Here is a 16,620-nt window from a genome sequence, read left to right on the forward strand (position 1 = left end):
CCCGCCTCACGTTTCCACAAGATTACCAACATGCCGATAGCGCGCAAACGGCGCGCGGTAAGTGAAACGTGCCATTTGCATTTGTGCATCTTGCTCATGCTGCACAGCCGGTCGCGGACGATGCCTCTGACGAAGAGCCCACACGCACACAACGCCGCCGCGAATCTCCGGTGTCCGACGTAGACGGTGAAGACGAAGCTACTCAGGGCGACCAGCAGCTACAACAAATGACAAAGAAACTGGTGAGAATGGCACTGGCCTGCGAGTACGCCAGGATACCCATCCGCCGAGCGGATATCAGCGCAAAAGGTAGGAATGCATCACAGTTCCGAGAAAGCAGGAAACTGACACCTGAATTACAGTTCTGGGGTCGGGAAGCAGACAATTCAACAATGTCTATGCCGAGGCAAATTTGCAGCTCAGAACGGTTTTCGGCATGGAGATGACGGAGCTGCCAAAGACGGAAAATCACACAATCAGGGGACGCCAGAGTAAGTCTTGCGCTCGTATCCATTGTGATGTATGATTTTAATGAACCTTTGCAGAGGCTGCGGAAAGATCGGAAAAACAGAACAGTACAACGACTTCTTATGTCCTCACGAATACCCTGCCCGACAAGTATCGAGCCTGGGATATTATCCCTCCACCAAAAGTCCCCACTTTTTCTGATGAAAGCGCATACATTGGACTCTACACTTTCGTGGTGACATGCATCACGCTTGGAGGAGGCCGTATGCCGGAGTTGAAACTTGAAAGGTACCTAAAACGGACAAACGCAGATCAAACCACGCCAATAGGATCAACGGAGAAACTGCTTGCCCGAATGAAGAAGGACGGCTACATAAAGCTCATCGTAGACAACTCGAGCGGAGAAGAGATTCGTGAGTGGATTGTCGCTGCGCGCGGAAAGGTGGAAATCGGAGAAAAAGGCGTGGCGGGCATGGTGCGGACTGTGTACCACGAAAACGCGACCGCCGAATTGGACCGGAAGATAGAGCGCAGCCTACAGAACGCGCGTGCCAATGAAGCGCCCAAACCCACCGGACAAGGCACTTCTGGGGAACAGGCTGGAACAGGCAGAGGCAGGGGACGACCGAGGAGACAAGAACAACAAGGTGGCGCGCCAGAGTCGGACGAAGAGTAAACAGTGTTTGCAGGAGCTAGGTTTCTTCATGGCAGGCGTAAGGCGTTTAGGAGTAGAGATTGGCGCTCTTCTAGACGGCTGTGGAAGCGTCTAAGAAGCTTTCCTATTCCTTCTTCACATCTGTTGTGGTGGGACTGTATCAAGGATCGTCTTTACGTGTGACCCCGCGGACCAGACGGAATCGAGCCGAGCGATGCGGGGGCCTCGGGACGATTAGGGTGCAGCAAGGATGGAAAGTAGTAGAGAAGCCAGCGCGCCACAGCATAGCCCAGCCCTCGCAAGTGTGGTTAGATGGTGCAGGGTATGGCGGGCGAGAACGCGTTATGACGTGCTCGGAAACGCGCCAAGACCCGTTTGCGAGGACTGGGGAAAGCGCGCGGGACTGACTCGCCGCCGATCATCTCCAACCCGTCGCGCCTTCGCTGCAGTCCCATCCCGTTCTCCGCTTCTGCCAACTCCGTTACGCGCTTCCGATTCCCCGAGAACTGTGACTGCAAGCGCACCGCCATGCGCCCTCGAGCTGTGTAAGCTATTCGGAACCCTCAAACCTGCGTCGCCATTGCTCTTGCTGCGCGCCACTGCAATCATGAGCTTCAAACTCTCTGCGCTGTTGAATCCCGCCTCTGAGCCTTCGAGTCCGAAGACCCAGCCCTCTGAAGCGACGACTGAAGCCCCGCCGGCCCCTACTTCCGGTGCGCCTGCGCCGGTGGACACGTCGAAGCCCGAGAATGGTCCCAACGCTCTTCATGAAGCAGCCGACGCGTTGACTGGCCTTGCGCAAACCGATCCGTCGCCACGCAACAGCTTCGCGCATGTCCACTCATCCACCCAATCCGCAAACGGTGAACAAGAGGTCCAATCGGAGATCCATCCGGAAGCGCGCCGAACAAGTAGTTATGGCTCTGTAGCTGTGCCTGTCGAACCTCTCTCGCTTGACGCAGCTCCGGAACAACACTCACCATCACTGGAGCAATATCATCATCGATCGAAGTCACCCGAGGAGCAGCGGAGACAATCGCTAATATCCATGTCGTCGAACCCGCATGTCCTTCCACCGATCCACACTCTCGAAACTCTTCCCGAGAGAAGGCAGAGCACCCAGTCACAACAGCTTCAGGGCACTCCTCCATACGGACGCGACGCGTCACAGATCATATCTACGCCAGAAGTGGATTCAGTCAGCGCTGGCGATGGTTTGGCGAGTGCTACGACACAAAGTCGCGAGCCTGATTACGTGCGCGAAGAGCCCACAACGGCTCAAATACGCGGGCCTTCACCATCAAGCTTCCCCGCAGATATACCCGTCTTCCAAGCGCCATCCCACTCACCTACTCCGCAAGTCAAGCTCGAGCCATCGGCGACATCTCGGGAGCCCACACCCGCACAAGCCGCACTTAAGACCGAGCAAGGCGGTGGCACCCTCGAAGTAGAAACTCTCAGAGCAGTCGCCAGCGCCAGGAACGAACACGGTCTGCGCGGAGTGAGCCGGGAGGCTTCCACTGCAACACCGTCGACCGCGCCCACGATGGATCCCACAACAGCCGGCCCGACTGGATCGAAGAAGCGAAGACTCGTCGACAGCAAGGTCAGGAAGAAGGGCGGCAGCGGTGGCACAAAACCGGGCAGCAAAAAGCGAAAGGTCGAGGATGACCAAGGTAGACCCTCACCCACGCCTTCTGCGAAAGCCGCGAAAACGAAAGGATCTAAAAAGTCTGCAACCGGCACTCCAGTCGCCGGAAGCTCGCCAGCACCACAATCGTCGCCGCCTCCACACCAAACCCCCGACGAAGACGACGACGAGGAATCAGGCTCCGACGATGGGATATACTGCATATGCCGCAAGGGTGATAACCATACATGGATGATTGCTTGCGATGGAAGTTGCCAGGACTGGTACCACGGGAAGTGCGTCAATGTCAAAGAGTCGGACGGTGACTTGATCGAGAAGTATTTCTGTCCAAGGTGTGCAGAGGCGGGCGAAGGTTACACCACATGGAAGCGCATGTGCCGGCGCGACGGATGCCGGCGTCCGGCGAGGCGTGATGAGCAGAGCAAATATTGCTCTGACGAGTGCGGCAGACTGTTCTTCCACTCGCTCGCCGCAAACCTCCGCAGTCAAGTTGGGACATCCTCGACCTCGCAAAAGCCCAGACGCGAGCGGAGGAAGACGAACCACACAGACGGCATTGTCGATGGCGAGGACACAGAGGAGGACGGCGCATCCGGGCCGCGTGGTGGTACTGTGTCTGCTCGCGACCTTAAAGCGCTGACGCTTTCGGCTCGCGACGTTAACCATTTCAAGGATCTGGGTAACAGCATGCTCAGTCCGCCTGCTACCGCGTCTCCGTCATCCCCGACCTTCGCCCAGGAAGCACCCCTATCCGGCCCGGATGCCGCTCGCGTTGCCGAAATCGAGAAAGAAATCCAAGACTTAACCAAACGGCTCAAGCTGCTCAAGGACCGTGAACGCCTCGTCTCGATGGTACGAGATCAGGTCAACGCGGTGGCGGAGCGCGAAGGGGTCAAGCCTAAGGATATCTGCGGTTACGACTCACGTCTCAACTGGAGCGAGGGCGAGTTTGCACTGTGGCGCGCGACGCCCAAAGGCAAGGCCTGCTTCCGGCAGGGCACACTTGACGCCGAACCAGAGGACCAGGACAAGGAGGATGTTGAAATGCGGGACGCCCCCGAAGACGGCGCGCCGCTCGTCAACGGAACGGGAGTGAAGAACGGTACCGGCGTGGAGGACACCAAGAAAAACCAGGAGCTCATCTCGGAGCTACTCGCGCCGTCCGACGTGTGCCTGAAGAAGCGCTGCCAGCGCCACACACAGTGGGTCAAGATCGCCCAGTACGACGTTTCGTTCGAGAGCAGCGTCGCCAAGAACACGCTGCAGGACCTGATGGCCGACGAGCGGGAGATCAGGCATCGCGCGCTGGTGGGCTTGCGGAAGGAGAGGAAAGCGCAGAGCGGCGACGACGCGATGGAGGGTGAAGATGGAGTGAAAGAGGGCTGGGTAGAGGTGCTGGGCTGAGTGGAGCGAGTTGTGTGGGAGGAACTTTGGGCTGCTTTACGCCTTTCTGTTATTCCTTTTTTTTTCTCTCTCTTTTTTTCGTACATCAACTGCATCTTGGGAGGCGCTTTCTCTTTTCGCTGATCTCCTCCCTTCTCTGGGCTGGTAGGCAATGGATGGGACCACCGGCGGGCCAACGGAAATTCGGCGTACCGGCGCCACAACCAAAAAGGAAGGGGACCCAAAGGGTCAATGGGTGGCGTTTGCTGGATGGGAAATAATGCGAAAAGTTCCCCCGTCTACACGGCTTGCAATCTAGTCTTAAACATCTTCACTCCGAGAGATCTGATCGCGTCTAGCACTCGGGATCAGCATCTGGTCGACACATCTTTGTGTATCCAATTTGACCAGTAAAATCACATCGGTTTCCGGAAGCGCATGATTCTCGAACGTATCTTCATCATTTTGTCTTTACCTTTTCTTTTTGTCTAATCGTCATGGCCGCTACTGACGCTAACCGTCCCAAGGAGAAGAATTTGGGGGATCTACACGCCACCAGTCTTGTCTTTCATCTTTTCGTGCCACTTGCGAGACAGCTCTCTTATGGTCGATTTCTCTTTCTTTACAAGAAGACCTCGAGGTTAAGCTCCAACGCGGTGGTCGGGAAACTAGGTTTGGGATGTTAGGATACCAGATCTGAAGAGAGACTTCTCACAGTAGGGTGACTTACGGAAGCTCGAAGTGCTTAAGCACGGTCGGGTGCAGGACACCGAAGACGCCGATGTCGTGAGTCTTGCCGTCAAGGCGGAGCTTGATGGCTGCCGCGTGACCAGGGAAGAAGGTCGGGTCTGGTGAAGATGAAGTCAGTCTCACGAAATTTATGTCGTCTCAGTAGAATCAGTAAACGTACCTTCGACCTCCTCGATCCAGTAGCCGCCAAGCTTGTCGTTCTTGAGCGCGTCCTCGTGGGTGATGAAGGCGCTCCGGAGCATTAACATGATGCGGTCGAGCAGACCGTGAACAACCTCGAAACCGGAGGTCTTGCCGTACCAGGCGGCTGCGAAGTGGCGCTCATTGCGGCTCTTGCGCTCCAGAGACAGATCCTTGAAGGCAACATCGCTGACCTCGAAAATCTTGATGGGCACGCTGTGGTGCTTGTTCTCACGAATCGTCTTGAGAAGACCGGGCAGCAGTGACGTGCGGACAATCTGGTACTCCAAAGTCTTGGGGTTCTGCAGCCGGACGCAAGTGTTGCCGTCGTCCTTGCGGTTCAACCACGCAAAGTTCTCGTCGTGCGAGCAGAGGATAAGAGGCATGACCTCCGACCATCCGGCCATAGCAGCTTCCGAACGCACAATATCAGCAAGCTTGTTGATCTTGAGTGGTGCTGCGACGGCCGCGCTCTTGTTAGGGTATTCGCGAGGCAGCTTGTTGAAACCATAGCCGATAGCAAGGTCCTCCATGATATCGCACTGATGCAGAACATCGGCGCGAGTGACGGGAACAGCGACGTCGAGGTGCTTGGGCGAGCTCTGCGACGGGGTAGCCTGGAGCGACATGCGCTGGAGTAGCTTGCACTGCTCCTCGGGAGTCAAGTTCAGACCGCAGACCTGGTTGAGATAGTCGATTTCCGCTTGCATTTGGCGAGGGGTGAGATCTGGCGACTCGCGGCTCTCGCCGTTGTGAGGAGAGACGACCTTGACCGGCTCGACAGTGAAAGGCTCATCGCAGTACATGCTGAACATGGCACAGACAATGTTGTTCACGATCTCGACCTTGGTCTTGTCGAGAGCAGTAATCTCGATCAAGACGTTCTTGGTGTCCACAGAGATCTTCGAGTGGTTGCCGTTGATGATAGGCGGCAGGGAAAGAACGGTGCGGTTGGCGTCGTAGATGACAGGGTAGACCGGGGAGTCCCGAATGATGTGCAGGTAGCGTCCGAGGTGCTTGTCCTTATCATAGAATTCCATCATTTCCTTCGCGTTCATCTCCTTCTCCTGGTTTAACGGCGTGAACTTGATGTCCTCCGGAGCGTGTGCCTCGTAGCTGAAGGGGCCCTGGATGGTGTCCAAATCGTGCGTCCCGATCGAAACAAGCGTCCTCTGTCTCGCAAGGTTCTGGTGGAGTTTATCCTGGAGGGCGATGAAGGACTCATAGCGGTCCTTGGTGAACTTGATGTTGCGCAGGATGGCGCACGAAACGAGCGGTCTTATCCTCGCCGTCTCCTTGTCCACATTCATAACCTGCAGCTCGCCGCCGGCGGGAGCCACTAATCTGTAGTTGGGAATCGGCTGCCTGCCGAGGAAGATGTTGAGATTCTGGGCAATGCCCTCGTAGCACAGCATGTCATATCTGTGGGGGATTAGCCGGCAGTTCTGATGTATCCGGGTGAGACGGGGCGTGCCTGTTCGCAGGGATCTCAATCTTCAACTGCGGCGGCTCCTCAACGCCATCGACGATGGGACGCTTCGAATTGGTGGTCTGGTGGGGTTCAGCCGGTGTTTGCATGGATTGGGAGAGTCGGCCTTACGTCCTCATCGAGCTCAATGCCTGCGGTATGGTCAGCTCCCGTTCTCAGAGCAGAGGACACCCAATGCCAGCGTACCGAACTCGAAGCACAGCTCATCAAACTCCTCGGTGGTGTACCTGCACTGACTCAGCACTCTTGCTCGCTGTGGCACCGCCGGCATCTTGCTCCAGCGCTGCCCGACATCGGGAGCCGGTCTTCCATGCTCCTGCTCGCTGCAGCAGCGGGGCAAATGCCGGCGAAAGGGTCGGGCTGACTGACTCCCTGCCGAGAGCCTTGAAGAGCTCGGCCTTGTCCACGGATATGGTAGGCATGGTGACCTGGGCGCGGCGCGCGGTGGGGCTCTGGAGGGCGTGGGGTGGTGGTGAGGCAGGAGCGCGGGCTCAGGGTGGGCAAGCGCGCAGGGCGGCAGCGGCCAGGGGCGTCTGGGGCGTTGGATTGGGAATGTAGCCGTGCGGGCAGGCTGGACGTGCGTGCTGCTGGCGGACGCGGTACTTTATGGCGTTGGCGGCGGAAGAGTCATCACGCTGTGGATTTTCTCTATGCGCGACAGCTTCCGCCCCGCGCCCGTGTCCGTGCGTCACGAATCGCCTTGTCTGTCTAACAACCAACACTCGACCAGAGACACCCGCCGCAAACATAACCACCGCCCCTCCCACACAGCCAGACCTGGCTCCCCACGCACGCCGGGTCGCTTTGCATCGCTCGCATACCCACCTCCGACCGCCACCGCCCTCTCCGCCCCTCCTCCACCGCCCTGCGCACCACCGCACAACAGACGTCACCCCGTCCTGAATCCGCGCCTAAACGCCCTCACACCCGCTCCCTACCGCCGCCGACCCGCTCGCGCTGTGTTCCACCATGGACCAACCTAACCAGTCCGACGAGCTATACCCCATCGCCGTCCTCATTGACGAGCTGAAGGTACCGCGCCTTCTTCGCTCCGCCCCACGCGCTCCCCAGGCTGATGCTTTCCCTACAGCACGATGACGTTCTGCTACGGCTGAACGCGATCCGCCGCCTGTCCACCATTGCCCTGGCCCTTGGAGCCGAGCGGACGCGGGATGAGTTGATACCTTTCCTCGATGGTGCGTCGCAAGACATCCCAACGGGGGCCCGCGCGCACACGCTGATGACCTAGTGCAGAATCTGTCGAGGACGAGGACGAGGTCCTCACCGCTCTGAGCGAGGAGCTCGGCAACTTCGTGGAGTACGTTGGCGGTCCCGAGTATGGCCACGTGCTCATCTCGCCGCTCGAAAACTTGGCCGGCATTGAGGAGCCCTTGGTCAGGGAGAAGGTCTGTCCCCCAGCCCCCCCAATTGGCACTTGCCAGTGCGCTGACCCGACATAGGCCGTTGAATCGCTCAACAAGGTCTGCCAGGAGCTCAACCCGCAGCAGGTCGAGGAGTACTTCGTGCCCCTCACCATCCGCCTCTCCACAGCCGACTGGTTCACGTCCAAGATCTCCGCCACCGGCCTCTACGTGGAGCCCTACCCCAGAGCATCTGCCCAGGCGCAGGAGAGCCTCAGACAGCACTTTGGCAAGCTTGTTCACGATGACACTCCCATGGTTAGGAGACAGGCCGCGAACAACCTGGCGAAGTTTGTGAAGGCCGGCATGCCCCCTCAGACGGTCATCGAGGATATGATCCCGCTTTTCCAGCGCCTGACTACCGACGACCAAGACAGCGTCAGGCTCCTGACTGTTGACGTTTTGATTGCTATCGCGGAGGTTGTCCCGAAGGAGGAGCAGACGAGCCATGGAGTTTTGCTCACGGCGCTGAGGCATCTCTTTGAGGACAAGAGCTGGAGAGTGAGATACATGGTCGCGGACCGCTTCGAGAAGGTACCATATTTGCGCCAGCAAGATTGTGGACGAGTGCTGATGAACTGGCGATGCAGATTGCGAAGGCCGTGGAAGAGGAGCTCATCACAAGGGACCTTGTTCCGGCTTTCGTTAAGCTTGTGAAGGACACCGAGGCGGAAGTGCGGAGTGCCATCGCGGGACAGATCCCTGGTACGAGCTGCACAAACTAATGCGAAATCAGTCTTGCGCTAACTTCAGTCAGGCTTCTGCAGGCTTCTCCCCAAGGAGACTCTTCTCCAAGAGGTGATGCCGAACATCGAGGAGCTGGTCTCCGACCAGTCTCAGCACGTTCGCGCTGCTCTCGGTACTCAGATCAGCGGTCTTGCACCCATTCTTGGCAAGGACGAGTAAGTATAATTTGTGTGGAACCGCTCAATTGTCAGGTGCTGATACGTACTAGGACCATTACGCATCTCCTTCCCATGTTCCTTCAGATGCTGAAGGACGAGTTCCCCGACGTTCGTCTTAACATCATCTCGAAGCTTGAGCAAGTCAACGATGGTGTGTACTCCAAGAAATTACCCCGAAATGAGAGCATGCCCGCGATTCCTAACAGCGTCACCAGTCATCGGCATCGAGCTTCTTTCCCAGTCTCTCCTCCCCGCTATTGTTCAGCTGGCAGAAGACAAGCAATGGCGTGTGCGCCTCGCCATCATCGAATACGTGCCCCTTCTGGCCAGCCAGCTCGGTGTGAAGTTCTTCGATGAGAAGCTGAGCAGCCTATGCATGAGCTGGCTGGGCGATACTGTCTTCTCCATCCGTGAGGCTTCCACTCAGAACCTTAAGAAGCTTACCGAGGTCTTCGGCGTCGACTGGGCGAACGAGGCTATTGTGCCCAAGGTCATGGCCATGGGTGCTCACCCGAATTATCTCTACCGCATGACGACTTGCTTCGCCATCTCCGTAAGTTTCTCCAGCTACCTCAGAACCGTCCAGTTTTCTAACGTACGTCTTGTAGACGCTCGCACCCGCATTAAGTCTCAACGTCATTGAGGCTTCTATCTTGCCTATGATGGAGAAGCTTGTTGACGACCGCATTCCCAACATCCGCTTCAACGTCGCCAAGTCGTACGAGGTTCTCATCAACGTTCTTAAGCGTCTTCCGGAGACGGGTACCATTGTTGAGCTCGAGAAGTCCGGCACGACGCCCGAGGGATCGCAACGCGGCCACGACCTCATCCAGAACTCGATCCTACCCAACTTGGAGAAACTGCAGCAGGATGACGACGTTGACGTGCGGTACTTTGCCACCACTGCGGCGAATAGCTTCACGGATGCTATGCACACGGAGCCCTAGATCTAGAGAGATCACAATGTAATCTTCTCAGCACCCTAGCTAGCGAACTCGGCATCGTCACACAATAGGCAATGATGGATGAGTGTTGTGGTTTGGGTTTCCGGAGTGTGCATGTGCACGTGATGGTTTCTGGCTTCTTGTTTTTAAAAAGCAACCCGAAAAAAAGACAGATACCAGTGGACGGCAGGGGCTTCTTCAGAGAACAACGTGGGGGTGATGCTGGATGATGGATGGATAGCAGGGAACTACCAGCAAACTTTTGTAGAGTCCTACCCGCTGTTTACCCTTCTCCTCTCGCTGCCGGGGTACTCTTTGACATTAGCGAGAGAAGCAAAGACAGCCTACGGACTACTATTAATTGGGACTTTTGAGTTTCGCCCTATGGCAACAACTTTATGAACATGGCTTTCTTGAGTACACGGTGGTCTGGCAGAGACCATTTGAGGCATTTTCTTTTCGTTTCTTTCCTAGCCCATAATATCAACATGCCGTGCTTTTCCTTCCCTCTACGGTTCGGTGTGCGGTAGGTATGCGTTGGCCGAACATCGTTGGGCCAGCTGCCTGCCGCCTCGCTCGTTTCTGCGCCAGCGCAACAGGGAATGGGATGATATGTGTGGCTGTATTATTATTATTACTGCTTGTTGGCGCGCGGCTGCAGAAACCCAGAGTGCGCGGATGTGACGTGCGCGGAGTGCTTGCCGCGGCCCAAGCGGGGCTGTTAACCGGATTTGGCTAGCGGGGAACGGGGGCGTGGGCAGGGCAGGGCAGGGCAAAAGGGTCCATCCATCCATGTGGGTATCTAACGGTCGGTAGCACAGCAGCTGAAGAAACCAGGGACTCTGCCGGCTGTGCATGTTGTGCTTTGACGTGCGTTACGAGACTGTCGTCGTGCTAGAGTACACGTGTAAGATGCGCATCTGTCAAGAGGCCTGATCAATCACACATGCCGTGGCGAGCGAGTACTTGACCCAAAGGGGAAGAAAAAAAATACACTTTTTCTATATCGGTTGTCGTACTCGACGTGAAGGGACTATACTGTTCCAGCTTCATGTTCCGTCCTTCTCGATTACCTCCAGCCTCGTCGTGAGCGAAAACGGAAACGAACAACCGGCTTGTTCTCCCATCAATCTTTTCCTGACCCGTCGCGCCGTAGAACGCCATGTTGTGGGTAGTCATCGATCTTGCTGCCCAGCCCTGCGCCCAAGAATGCCATCTGCCGTCTTGCGAAAACTTTGACCCCGTACTCCGGCACCGCCAGCTCATTCGTCGACATCCATATCCTCCACGCCCTTGCCGACGATGAGCTTCTGCTTCCTCTTCGCCTTGGGAACCTTGGCGCGCACGCGCGTCTTCTCCTCTTCCTCGTCGTCGAGAAGCTCCTCGTCCATGTCCTCGAACTCGCCGTTCTCGACCTCCATGCTCTCGAGCTTCTGGCGCACGTGCTCGGGCACCTCGTCGCGCAGCTCCGGCGGCAGCAGGTGCTGGTTCTCCTCGACGAGCTTGCGGTCGGCGGCCAGCTGGCGCTCCTTGTTGCCCTTCATGCGCTCCTTGTAGAAGAGGCGCTCGCGGCGCTGGCGCACCTCCTCGACGCGCTGCATCGCCTGCAGCGTCTTGGCCACCAGGTCGCGGTTGTAGCGGACGGGCACGTTCCTGCGCGCGGCGAAGGCGAGCGTGCTGTCGACCGTCATCTCCTTGCCGTGCGCCGCGCGGTAGCTCTTGGTCCAGGCCAGCTTCCTGGGGTTCCTCTTCATCTTGAAGTTCTTGTGGCACTTCGACCGGCAAAAGCGGAACATCTTGGCATCTAAAATTTCCACAATGTCAGTGATCATTCGTAAGAGAAAATAGAAATCTAGACCGATGTAGTCGGCACAAGAGGTACGGTCGGTGGCCTCGCCCGTTCGGGTGCATCATCTATGCCTTCGAAGCGCTGTGAGGTTTGAACACTCGAAGAACTGCCCAGGAGCATGGTGTTGTGCGCGCCCATTCACTGGTGCTTTGGTGTTCACACAACCGTGCTCCTTGGACTAGGATAACAATCGTGTGATATCGGCAGCAGGGACCTCCCAAAAAGCTCTTTTTTCCATCAGATGCGGCTTGGAATCCTCCAGCAAACCAGATGCCGTGCTCTTCTGGGTCCTGACATGGCTAGCTCTTCCGACTCAGAAAGTCTTGATAGCACTCAAAGTGACAGACAAGCACGATGTCGGACTTGTGGCCTTCGGTGTCTTTGCTCAGAGGTATTGGGAGGACAAGTTCCACGAGTGGTCGCCTAGTTTCGGTATTCGTCTTGTGCCATCCTCTTGTGCCGATGTATCTTTTCTTCAAAGTAAAAAAAAAAAAAAAAAGTAAACGTACCGTTGCGCACGAAGCTGATACCCTTGCTAGGATAGCAGGGGCCTGTATGAAAAATGTAAGTCACTTGCTTTTTTCCGCATTCCAGCCATAGCTTTTGTGCCAGCGAGCAGCCCCGGCGGGAAGCGCAAAGACGGATCGGCAGAAGGATATGCGGGGAGCGAGGGTGGGGTACAACGTACGAGAGCAGAAAGAGCAACTGCTATCCAGTCAGTGGCTTGCGCATGGAAATTTGCAAGAGGGACGTACGTTTCAATCCTCATGGTGGCGTTTGATCTACGATTTTAAGGCTCGAGGTGTCTGCTGCCGTTGGGCAGGTGTTCGGGCGCGCTTTCGGGTAGCGCAAGGCAGCAGGGGTCTGCTGCTGCTCGGAAGAGGGTAGTATCGAAGCCGTATGGGTATCCGGAGTGAACGAGGGGCGGGGAAGCGCAAGTCGGCGGGCGGTGGTGCAAGATGCGACGGCAGGAAGTTTCCCCAACGCCTCTGCAAATGCCAAGACAAAATTTTCGCACGGGCCACCTCGGTCATCTTTGCCGCTCTCCTCCGGCGCCTTCGTCCGCAGCCTTCGACGCCTTCTTCGACGCTGCGACATCGCTGCTTCCAGTCCTCTGTTCACTTCCAGACTTCAAAATGGCCTCTGCGCTTGCGATTGGTTTCGGCGTGGCTGCCGCCGCCTTCTTCGTTCGTGGATCCCTGCTGCGACTCGCCGCGACAAGCTCTTCGAGCAGAGACTAACGTTTCGCAGGGTAGGGCTGGTCTTGTCGCTCTCCGCAGAGCCCGTGGCGGGACGAATGCGCTGGGTCGCGCGTTTTACAAGGGTGGATTCGAATCCAAGATGAACAGGAGGGAGGCTGCTCTCATCCTCGAGCTTCCGTAAGTGCTTCCTCACGCCAACACATGACGTCGGGCTAACGGCCGCTGCAGTGAGAGAGGCTTGTCGAAGGAGCTCATCCGCAAGAAGCACAGGCAGCTCATGCTGCTGAACCACCCTGACCGTGGCGGAAGCCCGTACCTCGCCACCAAGGTCAACGAGGCGAAAGAGTTTCTGGAGACCAACCGCTCATGAGAGCGGTTTAAACAAGCGGGATGTGTATGATATTCAGGTGCGGAGACACAAAAGGGTCACAGCGCGGCGTTCGGGAGACTTCGTGTGCATCTTTGGCGTTATGGGATCACCACTCGATGTTGCGATGGTTGCGGGGAGACATGATGACTGCCACCGTACGCAATCGTGATATGCTACGGAAATAGCCGCTGAGGCAAATGTATATGCGTGAGGCCTCTTTTTCTTGGAAATGGAAATACGACCTGACCATGCTTTTTTTCCTGGCTAGCTGCTCTGCTACTTCATCTTGCTTTGTTCCTTCCCGCTTTCCTTGTGACTGCAACTAATGAAACCAACTCTTTGGTGATGCAGTGTTTTCTTTATTCTTTCAATCCTGCCGCTTCCCGTGGGCTTCTGTCGACGTCACTGGTCGTGCGGGAATCCCCTGCGTTCTGATTCACGGAGCCTCCCGTGGTCTTCAGGTAGTAGGTACGCTGTACTTAGTTTAGCGTTTGCCCACCTTTAGCTATTTTATTCTTCTAGATCAGTCCGCAACAACTCCGTCAGTCCGCCCCTCCCTCGAGCTGTACGCATCTAACGTACAGCGGTGTTATAAAAGAATTAAATGTCGTTGTTGAATTCCTCCCTCCCCGCTCGACGTGCACACTGGACGTGGTTCCTGGCATCGTAACGGCCATCCTTACTGCGATCCTATTCAATCCCTCAGCCTTGGAATTTCTTCATATCGGACATTTCGAAGACCGCTTGTACAAAGGGTTTGCGATGGAATACACATTTCAGCCGGCTCCAAACAAAGAAGTCAACAAAGTCCTTTCTACCATTCTTGCAAGCACGACGGAACTCGAACGCTGTTCCATTGCCAATGGGGCCCCTTTATCACCCACTTTTGGGAATCATGCCTTATGCGGTTACCAGCTCTTTCAGGATATGTTTTCAAGCAATACGCTCTATCAAACTGGACCTAGGACACGCTTCTGAAGGAAATTTGGATGAACTTGGTTTTCTGAAGTGTGTCAGCCTCATGCTCTCCTAGCCGGATATGCTGGAATCTCTCGACCTCTTGTTCAGCCAGCCAGCTCACGAAATCAAAGCTATGAATACCTGGGGCCTCCGCAGATATTTTATAAGCTGCAACCTTGTTGAGTTTAGGTGTACTGTAGACGACCTTGTCTACTTCATGAAGAGATATATGAGCGCCTGTCGCTTCATTCCAATTCGGCATGCATATGTGGGGCAGGGAAGCTGGCGCAATGTTACTAGAGGCCAATATTGCGGTGGGAGAGCTGCATTTGTCCGACTGCTGGTCCTGTCCGGCCCCCGGCGTCGGAGACTGCCCCAATACCACCACTAGATGCGAGTGGATCGACAGAAGAGGTCTTGGATCTACTATGGGACTACACATCGTTTGTCTTCCCACGTGGCCAAAGCACCGGTCAGAGAAAACCCGTGTCCAAAGCGTCAAAGATTTGAGTACTAGCGTCGAAACCAAGGCCTGTTTTCTTACTCACTTGGAGAGAATTTCGGGCACGTACCTCGGACTTGTTTCCAGGCAGGAAGACAGTTCTACTGAAGTTGATATTGCAGTTTTACAAGGGGATGTGGTGGAAATCGAGTATCCGTATAAGCATGCAAAGATATCAAGAAGTAAATGGATTCGAATTCGAATCAATAATGCTACGAGCAGCCACAATCGGCCCTTCCGTGATTCTGAAAGTCGTGAACCGCGCCAGTGATTATATCTTCCACCTTCTCCTGCCCCAGACCCAAGAGGTCGTTCGCGCTCTTGGTCCTGAACGACTCCACAGCGCCCAGAGAAGTATCGTACAGCACGCTCCTCTCCATCAGAGCGATGCCGGCGTCCGGGAAGCCCCTCTGCAAGCATCTCTCGGCCTCCTTGACGCACTCCTCCACCTCCACCTTGCCAACGCTCCACTCCTTCCCGGTAGCCTTCTGCAAGCACGCGACGACTTCGTCGGCGGTGGTGACGCAACCCGCAGCGTAAAGATAACAATTCCGAACCGACTCCCAGCGCTCGACGACGCGCGCGATCGAACGCCCGACCCAACCCAAAGAAGAAACCGCAAAAGACGCCTGTGAATCCTCCGAACCCGCCGACCCGTACACCGTGGCGCTCTGCCACTTGATATCGAACCCCAGATCGTCCAGCCTCTCCCCCAACAGCGTCCCCGCCGCGACCGCGACCCACGAAAACGGGTCGTGGAAGCCTCCACTCGTCTGCACCTCCACCTCATCCCCATTACCATGATCATGCGCGCAACCGTTTGCTGCGCACCCGTTGGAACCATTCGTGACGGGCTCCGGCTGCTGCTCGCTCCCCTCGCTCTCCATCGCCCGCAGGAAGCGGATGAGACGCGCTCGCTCCGCGTGCGGCGGCAGCCGCCCCGCGACGTCGGCGTTTAGCGAGTCGGCGCCGAACTCGGCGGGCACGAAGCGCGGCACGCGCGCCTGCACGGCGGCGTTGACGAGGCGCGTCTGGTCGGCGTAGTTGCCGCCGCCGGCGGTGCTGATGACGAGGTCCTGGCCGGCGAGGGCGGAGCGGAGGCTGGAGGCCGAGGAGAGGTCGGCGGTCAGGTGGCGCACGTGATCATGGTCGTGGGGGTGGGAGTGGGAGTGGGAGTGGTCGTTGGTTGATGGCGGGGGTTGCGTTGGCGAAGAAGTTAGGAGGGTGAGCTGGCGCGGGGGGTCGAGCTCGCCGAGGGCGTGGAGGATGGACTGGGCGAGGGTTGTGTCCTGTTTGGGCAGTTTGGTTAGCGGTGGTTGTGCTTAGGGTGGGGAAAATAATCAAAAAACTTACTCCGACGACGGTGATGTTGCGGATGGCGAGCCCAGGGTGGGAGCCGTCAGGGTGAACCATTGCGAGAGGCCGTTTTCGCGGAGCTGCTGGTCGCGGCGGCGCTGGATCTGGAGGTAGGCGTACATGATGGTGGCGGGGAATTTATATGCAGCGGATGAATGGAAGCTACGAGTGGGGTTGAGCTGGTGCTATGTCGAATGTGATTGTGGCTGTTGTCTGATGATGGCCGGCGCCTTTGTGGGCCAGGCCGGCGGCTTTTATAGCGGACATTGGGGCATTTGGCAGTGAGGCTCAAGCTGGGAGTATTTTTGGCGTGAGACAGGAGGGAGGTTTCGGAGCGGCAGTAGTCGTGGCCGGTCGCGAGACTCGCGCGTGAGATGTCGGGAACAATCGGGCGCCCGCCCCATCTTTCATCAACCGCGTGCGACTCTCCTGGCCACCCGCGTCTCCCCCACGCTCTCTCCAGCCACCCAGCTGCGTCTCTGATACTTGTCCGACGCGGCCTTGGACGCCTGCGACGCTGATGGCGAGACCGGGC

General features: G+C 56.8%; 7 protein-coding genes across 7 annotated transcripts; 4 read left to right on the forward strand and 3 right to left on the reverse strand.

Annotated features, from left to right (window-relative positions):
• Positions 1-436: 436 nt before the first annotated feature.
• On the forward strand, positions 437-1,144 carry SLS55_007809 (uncharacterized protein; the record flags this gene model as incomplete). The annotated part of the gene is made up of 2 exons (XM_066779224.1): positions 437-491; positions 780-1,144. The coding sequence occupies 2 exons, from the start codon at positions 437-439 to the stop codon at positions 1,142-1,144; spliced, it is 420 nt and encodes a 139-aa protein (XP_066630028.1).
• A 586-nt stretch (positions 1,145-1,730) lies between these two features.
• SPP1 (COMPASS (complex proteins associated with Set1p) component) lies at positions 1,731-4,178 on the forward strand (the record flags this gene model as incomplete). The annotated part of the gene is made up of 1 exon (XM_066779225.1): positions 1,731-4,178. One exon carries the CDS (start codon positions 1,731-1,733, stop codon positions 4,176-4,178), a length of 2,448 nt encoding a protein of 815 aa, XP_066630029.1.
• Positions 4,179-4,779: 601 nt separating this feature from the next.
• Positions 4,780-6,998, reverse strand: FRS1 (phenylalanine--tRNA ligase subunit beta; the record flags this gene model as incomplete). Its single annotated transcript, XM_066779226.1, has 7 exons — positions 4,780-4,825; positions 4,888-5,005; positions 5,068-6,561; positions 6,623-6,638; positions 6,688-6,707; positions 6,763-6,803; positions 6,946-6,998. 7 exons carry the CDS (start codon positions 6,996-6,998, stop codon positions 4,780-4,782), a joined length of 1,788 nt encoding a protein of 595 aa, XP_066630030.1.
• Positions 6,999-7,545: 547 nt separating this feature from the next.
• On the forward strand, positions 7,546-9,849 carry TPD3 (protein phosphatase 2A structural subunit; the record flags this gene model as incomplete). Its single annotated transcript, XM_066779227.1, has 9 exons — positions 7,546-7,608; positions 7,667-7,772; positions 7,831-7,982; positions 8,037-8,531; positions 8,588-8,702; positions 8,755-8,899; positions 8,953-9,053; positions 9,118-9,455; positions 9,511-9,849. 9 exons carry the CDS (start codon positions 7,546-7,548, stop codon positions 9,847-9,849), a joined length of 1,854 nt encoding a protein of 617 aa, XP_066630031.1.
• Positions 9,850-11,108: 1,259 nt separating this feature from the next.
• RLP24 (ATPase-activating ribosome biosynthesis protein) lies at positions 11,109-12,464 on the reverse strand (the record flags this gene model as incomplete). The annotated part of the gene is made up of 4 exons (XM_066779228.1): positions 11,109-11,650; positions 12,205-12,246; positions 12,384-12,400; positions 12,451-12,464. The coding sequence occupies 4 exons, from the start codon at positions 12,462-12,464 to the stop codon at positions 11,109-11,111; spliced, it is 615 nt and encodes a 204-aa protein (XP_066630032.1).
• Positions 12,465-12,831: 367 nt separating this feature from the next.
• PAM18 (mitochondrial import inner membrane translocase subunit TIM14) lies at positions 12,832-13,267 on the forward strand (the record flags this gene model as incomplete). The annotated part of the gene is made up of 3 exons (XM_066779229.1): positions 12,832-12,882; positions 12,947-13,074; positions 13,126-13,267. 3 exons carry the CDS (start codon positions 12,832-12,834, stop codon positions 13,265-13,267), a joined length of 321 nt encoding a protein of 106 aa, XP_066630033.1.
• Positions 13,268-14,941: 1,674 nt separating this feature from the next.
• Positions 14,942-15,876, reverse strand: SLS55_007815 (uncharacterized protein; the record flags this gene model as incomplete). Its single annotated transcript, XM_066779230.1, has 2 exons — positions 14,942-15,830; positions 15,869-15,876. 2 exons carry the CDS (start codon positions 15,874-15,876, stop codon positions 14,942-14,944), a joined length of 897 nt encoding a protein of 298 aa, XP_066630034.1.
• Positions 15,877-16,620: the final 744 nt, after the last annotated feature.

This window comes from Diplodia seriata (assembly GCF_021436955.1).
Source record: "Diplodia seriata strain FDS-637 chromosome Unknown scaffold_8, whole genome shotgun sequence".
Classification (NCBI taxonomy): domain Eukaryota; kingdom Fungi; phylum Ascomycota; class Dothideomycetes; order Botryosphaeriales; family Botryosphaeriaceae; genus Diplodia; species Diplodia seriata.